Genomic DNA, 7604 nt, shown 5'->3' on the forward strand with positions numbered 1-7604 from the left:
GTCTACATCTACCTCTATCACTAATTGTTTGACGTCTCTTCATCCGACCTACTTTCCTTAATATGGAATCTATAAATATTCTCCTGGCTTGCATAAACCACCCAAGTCTATTTTCCACCATATTTTTTACTATACGTGCTACCCTAACACACTCTAATATTATCACTTCTAATATTATCGTGTTTAGTCTTACCACACATTCAACATAACATTCTCGTATATGCTACACATACTTTATTCTCGTGTTCATTTTTAACTGTCATACATTTTATGTTGTACAACATTGTAGATGTTACCACCTTCAAATAAAATTTTATCTTCAGCTTGAGTGGTACATTTGAGTCATATAAAACCCTTGAAGTCGTCCCTCATTTCACCCACTAAGCTTGAATTTGTTTACATCTCCTTCTATTTCTCCATCGGTTTTAATTATGGACCCTGGATATTTAAACCATATGACTTGTGGGATGAATGGTCTCAAACTTTCACTTCTATGTTAGAAATGTTTCTCCCTTTGTTAAACTTACATTCCATATAATTTGTCTTACTTTTACTTAGGCGGAAGTCATGTGTTTCTTAAACTCGTCTCCAAACTCGAATTTAAGTTCTTCTTCGACTCTCCGAATAAGATTATATCATCTAAAAAAACATGCATCTCGATGCTAACTCTTAGTTGTGTTCAGTGAATACATCTAAAATCAAAATAAAAAGGTGGCCGATTACGGTTGAACCTTGACGCAAACCTGTTTTAATGGGAAAATCGTCTATCTCTCTACCATGTGGCTGCACACTAGTCAATACCCCTTCTTACCTATCTTCATAATATCACTTAAAAGAATTTAAGTAAAAAATATTACTTGATAATATTTTCTTAACTTATCATACAACTTCAATACCTTATGTGAAGACATCAAATTTAGAATGGGAACTTTCAAAAAAAAAAAATAGTGGAACAATTGCGCTCGACAAAGAAACACCGCCATAACATGTTTTTCTCCTAATCATTTTGGCCCTGTTAATTGTTAATTAATGCTGCTAAAGTTTCCTTATTTTCAGACAAAAACTTGCATTCCAACTCCATTATAGTCATTTCACAAAGCTCTTGACTCATCACTAAAAAGAGGGACTTCAATTGCTAAGTTTTCATCTAACTTACAAAATCAATTCATTCAAAATCAATTTTTATACCGCAGAACCAAACACATACTTAAAACGGCATCTGTTACTGATTTTATTGACAACTCTAACCATAAAATATCCAATTTTTTGGTTTATGCCTTTATGTACTCATTTTGCTTTCCAGCAAGATAAGACTCTGACCAGTAACTACCAACCCAAAAGAAAAATGAAACCAAACCACCAAACAATAACTATTTATTATTATTATTATTATTAGTTGTAAAAAAGGATGTAATTGATTAGATTCCACCTTTCTAGGAAGTTTGTTTATTGGATTCCTTATTCAATCAAACACCATCCTCCAACTTGTGCAAAATCTTCAATGTCCAACAACATTGTATCAAAAGGGAACTGTGTCAGAATAATAACCATATTTCCCTTACAACCAAAAAGAGACACAAAATTTTCATTTTTTTTTCCTTTTCCAAAAGCCAAAGACATGAAATAATTCAACTTCCTATTTTTTTCTGATAAATCAATCACTCGATTATTCGTCGCTGCACACAAACGTTACACGAAACAATCATCTCTCTCGGTATACCTTTCTGCAGATGAACAAATCACAGATCAGCAACTCCACTCAACTTCTTATGTCAAGTGAAATTTTTGTCCTGCTGAAAAAACTGCACCAAATCAAATTTCGGCTTTGATATGATAATGCTATAAACTCCACAATTTACCAAGACATAAACCAACCACCTCTTGTTTTATCGTTTGAACTTTGTCGGTGATTCGACAAATGGTAACAGTCTGAACAATGGTCGGGGAATATACGTTCCTTGAGCGGCTCACAAGCTTCCGGTGAAACCGTGTCAGAGTAGCCTCTAACATTAGAGCAGTTCCATGGATAGTTTGAGCTTACATTAAGGATGACGTTTGATAAGCAGATATCGACGAAATTGTCGCCTTCTATACCTTCTATGAGACCCGCTTTTTTAATATTGTCTCCTTTCACGTCCTCGATTGTGATCTTTTCGATTACCGGTAGAGCGTTTGGGTTATAACCATCGTCTGGATGGTCGCCGTATAAACCGGTGAACCTAATAGCGATATCAACATTGGCCAATGTCATGTTGGAGACATAGATGTTTCTAACATAACCACCTCTGCCAGGTGAAGTCTTTATTCTGATTGCTGTATATGAATCGTAAAAGCGAATATCTTGAGCATGAACGTTTGATACACCGCCCGACATCTCACTTCCGATAGCAATTCCTGCGCTTACTTGAGTTTTCCCGACAAGTCTGTGGATGATAATGTTTGTGCTGGGCCGACCAAACGCAATTCCATACTCATCCCACCCACTTTTGATGGCAATCAGATCATCGCCAGTACTTATATAACAGTCTTCGATGCATACATCATCGGAAGAGTCTGCACACATTTTGAAAATTGTCAATTACTCATATCATAACATTCTAGTCTAAAGGAGAAACCATTTTGTTTTCATTGTTGACCGATATTTCAGTAATAGGATGAAAGTTTACCTGGATCAATCCCATCAGTGTTTGGTGAGTCAAGAGGAGCAAGAATCGTAACATTCTGCACTGTAACTTGGCTGCAATAAACCGGATGAATAGTCCAAAACGGAGAATTCAAGAAGGTTAAGTTTGAAATGAGAATCCCGGTCGAATTCATCAATTCTACCAAATGAGGACGCGTATAATCCAGAGTTTTGTTCCTAAACTTGCTCCACCAGATACTTCCTTGACCATCGATAATCCCCTCGTTACCTTCATCAACACAATAATATCATCAATAAACCAACATATGCAGAGAAAACAATTATTTGTTCAATTTGAACATCACTAACCTGTTATGATAACATCGGTTAAATTGTTTCCATAGATGAGGCTCCTATGCCTTGCACCCGGCAACTCCCGTCCTCGTCCATAAGACGGTAAAGGATCAACAACCGGCCAATCCTCAGAGTTCTGTAACAAAAATAAATATCATAATCGAATCGAGAGTGAAGACCGCAAGATACGAGAAGATTAGACTAACAAGTTTTTAGAACTTACCATATAGATTACCAACACATCAATTTTTGAAAATCAGTAAACAATCCTTTTATAGCAAATCAAACCATATCTTAGAAATTACCTATATATAGCTATCAACTAAAATTATGCTGAAATTGAAAATGACATTCCAAATTATTAACAAAGAGTGGTTGATTACCGTTGATCCAAGAATAATCGCATCCTTATCCAACCACAAAGTTAGGTGGCTAATGAGATCAAAACTACCGGTTAACCACCGACCAGCAGGAACAAAAAGCTTAGCTCCCCCTTTGTCTGAGAAAGAATTTAGGTAGAAAATCGCATTCTGAAACGCTTTGGTATTGAGAGTAATCCCATCTCCAACAGCACCGAATTCAGTAATACTGACACTATGAGGCCTAACTTTGTCCAAATTTGTCTCTTTGCAAAGTGTGTTGCTCCACACTTTCCATGAGCTACAACACAACAATGCAAGTACCAGAAACACATCCAAAACCTGCAAAACCATAAAAATTGACCATCAGTGAATAAACCACAACACAATCACTAGCAGCATTAGCAGCTTCCCGATTTCGGATTCTATCAATTTTACTAAGCCAACAACAACAATTTGTTTCTCGTTCTTCAATTCAAACAGTAACTCAAAAAACAACAAAAACTCCGAAACTCGAGTAGGATCTGGAGATAGGTAAACACAATTCAAGTTCAAGAAGTTGAAAAGCCACTCAGATCAGTTACATTATCACAAAAAACAATCAAAATTGAAAAACCAATCAACCTATTTTTTGCTGTTCTCAAATCAGCATAAACAATGAACTCAAATCATGATAAAAATCAACAACTACATAATCAAAGTAGTAACTGTTCTTGATCTGCATAAACTAAAACAACAAAAACAGTTACAGATCTTACTTAATTACTCGATTAATCAACAACATTGAAACCGAAAGAGAAGTTTTACTTACAGTTACAGATGAAAGTCTCCTCATATGAAAGAGATCCGATTTCGCCTTTCGAATTGAAAAATCTTTGAAGTAATGAAAAAGACAAGAAATTTGAAGAAGATGAAGAAGAGGGTTTAGTGAACTAGATAAAAATGTTGAGGAAGAAAGAAGAAGAAGAAGAATGATGATATTGAAAGAGTGGGTGAATTGATGATAGAAGAGTAAGCAGAGCAGCACTCAAAATCATTGATAGAGACTGTAGTTGCTAACAAAAACATAAACAAGAGTAGGACCCGTTGAATTGAAATTGAAATTGAAAATTGTTTCTCTCTCTAAAGAGTGAAGAGAGAGAAAGTGTAACTGAAAATTAGTAGTACTGTTGTTATGAAGAAGAAAGTGAAAGTGAGGAAGTTGTTGTGAGTGTTGGAATTGGAATATGAAATGTTATGAATCTTTGTTTGTTGTTAAAGTGGAGACAGTGATTTCCAACAAGGAAACAGAAAACTAGGTTGAGGTTTTGTTCATGAAATTGAGGTTTGCATGGTTTTGATGTTGTTGTTTGTGAATGATGTTTCACTTCTTCAAAACCCCAATTTTTTTTTTCTATAGTTCGTAAGCTCCGTCAATCATAACTCATAAGTTATCACTTTTTTTATTTTTTTTATTTTTTTTATTTTATTTTTTTTTACTTTTAACTACTCCTACTTCATACTACTACTACTACTACTAAAAGTCTACAAGTATGTATTTACTAGTAATGTTGTAGTAATCATTAGTTCTTTGTTTTTCCTATATTAAGTCAACATAATAATATAACATTATCAAGTTGTTAAATATGGAGTATTTTTCCTTAACAATATAAATTTCATTTCATTTTTCAAATTGGTTAAAGTTTACTAAAATTATGTTTTGTACTAACATTTTACAACGGTCTCATTTGAATTTTTTTTTAATGAAGAAATCAAATTGTTAACATAATTGACATTTTATAAATCATATGTCACATAAGTTAGAGGTTTATATTTGATAATTAGGGATGATAATTTTATTCACTATCGGAAACTTATTAAAGGAATTTGATAATTGTAAATACTATAGTGTAATTTGCAACTGAGAGTTAGTAGTGTCGACACATTATTTAAAAAAATGAAGGTTAAATATTTTATAAATGAGATGATCCACCGATTTCTTGTATTGAAAGTCGTCCCAATAATGTGGTGATCAGGCAGTGTGTCCCCACAACGGAACTACAAATGTATTTAGATAAATTTATGCAAATGTGACTTGTTACTCCCACTTCACTTAAAGTGGAGGTTGAGCTATTCATCTCCTCTTATATATATATTTATATATATATATATATATATATATATATATAAAATAAAATAAATTATTTTTAAGCTATTATCTATTTTAAGACAAGTGTTTATTTATTTTTAAATTTAACAGTAAAATTTTTGAATTTTTTAATATAGCTAAAAACTTTAATAAAAAGGAAAAAGTAAAAATGTCTCATGATATTTTGAATAAACTATATGAATAAATCTTTACTATATCTAAATTATCTAATCTAAATATTATAAATAATTTTTAAACTAAAAGCATATGAAATTCTTATATTTAATTTTTAAAGTATATGAAATTCTTAAATTTATTTTTTAAAATATGAAAATTCATCAATTAAATCTTTAATAGCTTAATAACTGATATTAAATTGATATATTGTATATACTTTAATTTTTTTATTAAATTAGTCATTGATGAGGTCATAAATATTTCATAACTATGTATAACATTCAAACAAAACAAAATTGTGATGTTTCTTTTTCATTACAGGTTGGTAAGTAAGAATAGAAATGAAGAGAGAAGATGATAGTAAAATGTGGCAAGATGAAAGGGGAAAATGGGACGGAGACAATTGAATTTTTATAGCCTAAGAAAGCAAAACCTGTATTCATGTCTGTCACTCTAAGCTTCCTATTATTTTGTCAATGTCAGCCTAGACCTACTCAAACGTCGTCGTACAGCAGCTGTCATTTTATCCCTTTCCTCCTTAAATCTCTCTAGTATTCACATCAAACTTAACTTACTATGCTAATTTAAAATAAAAATTATCTATTTAATATTTTTAAATATATTAAAAAAATGTGCTTTGTGACGTGATTGGACCGAAAGAACTTAGTCGTTTATATATTATTGGCCAACATCATGGAAAATGAAATAGTTGATGGTTTCCCAATCCTAGGAATGTGCTGTGTGAAGAAATAATAACCTTAAAAAGTAAAATTTTGGAGTGAAGCAATATTAATTTCTTCAATAATGTTATTAAACATAAATATTGATAGTTTCTTTATTTACATAATACAGTGAAAATGAATGAAAAAAATAGGAGAGCATGGTGTATGGTGTTAGAAGAGACAAGATTAGAGACAGAAAGTTTAGTCATAAATTTTGTGGGATGTGAAAAGTGAATGTTTCCAAAGTCAGGTATCCTATGCTAGATATACCAACGGTAAATAAGGTGATAGAACTATTACTATGATATAGCATAGGGATGAACGAATTCATATACATATGGTTTTGTATAAAAAAACATAAAAAAGACAACACTTGTTTCAAATTCTCTCAATATTTTGCCAACACTTGTTTCATATTCTCTTAATATTTTGATTTAGAATAGCCAATCTGCACTTGTTTTTTTCTCTTTTAATGTTCATTGTTTTTTTTTTTGTGATTAAATGTAATATTGTTTGGTTGGTCGCTTTGGTGTCATGTTTTTTGATTTTATGTTTTGTTGCGGACCACAACTTGCGCTGTGCATGTTTATTTTGAAGGTTGATTTTGAATTATTATAGATTTAATTAATGATTTAGGCATCAATTTATTTTATTTACTGGAATATCAACTAACTAATATGTTGTAAATGTATAGTATATATTCTGAAATAAAATTACTAGAACTTGATTTTGATTAGTAGAGGTAGGAATAGATCAAGCCAACTAAAGGGTCAACTTTTCTTTTATAGAAAAGACTTAGGTTTTTTATAAACCTATTTAATTAAAAAGACTAGACTTCAAAACTATAAAAAACAAATTTAAGTTTTTAAGTCTATCATATTGTTTTTAAGTTTTTAAGTCTATCATATTGGTTTAACCAATATAAATAATTTTACTATTATTATTATTATTATTATTATGATCATCTATATTGTACTTTAAATTATAGTACAAAATAAAACTTAGTTATCTGGAATAACTTATACAAATAGACTGAAAATTCATAATAAACAGTGTCATAAATTATTTCATAAGTTTTTTAACCAAATAGACTTTAGATTTTAGTATCACTGATTTTTTATTCTCTCTGTTCTTTTTTAAGTGTCATTTTTAAAAGAAAAATATGTTCATTTTTAAGTGTCAGCTTCAAATTTCAAAATAATAATGATTGTTATTTTGTCAAAATTATCCCTTGTCATTTA

General features: G+C 31.1%; 1 protein-coding gene across 3 annotated transcripts; it reads right to left on the bottom strand.

Moving 5' to 3' along the window:
* Nucleotides 1-1430: 1430 nt before the first annotated feature.
* On the bottom strand, nucleotides 1431-4717 carry LOC131622689 (probable polygalacturonase). 3 transcript variants are annotated; one of them, XM_058893731.1, is made up of 6 exons: nucleotides 4148-4717; nucleotides 3361-3678; nucleotides 2993-3113; nucleotides 2667-2912; nucleotides 1879-2553; nucleotides 1431-1790 (listed from the first exon to the last, which is right to left on the bottom strand). In XM_058893731.1, the coding sequence occupies exons 1-6, from the start codon at nucleotides 4169-4171 to the stop codon at nucleotides 1768-1770; spliced, it is 1407 nt and encodes a 468-aa protein (XP_058749714.1). In that variant the 5' UTR covers nucleotides 4172-4717; the 3' UTR covers nucleotides 1431-1767. The 3 variants fall into 3 exon arrangements, with proteins under 3 accessions (XP_058749714.1, XP_058749712.1, XP_058749713.1); XM_058893729.1 differs by having other exon boundaries at nucleotides 1431-1793; XM_058893730.1 differs by having other exon boundaries at nucleotides 1431-2553; nucleotides 4148-4716.
* Between the last annotated feature and the right edge of the window lie 2887 nt (nucleotides 4718-7604).

Source organism: Vicia villosa, unplaced genomic scaffold (genome assembly GCF_029867415.1).
Source record: "Vicia villosa cultivar HV-30 ecotype Madison, WI unplaced genomic scaffold, Vvil1.0 ctg.000037F_1_1_3, whole genome shotgun sequence".
NCBI lineage: Eukaryota > Viridiplantae > Streptophyta > Magnoliopsida > Fabales > Fabaceae > Vicia > Vicia villosa.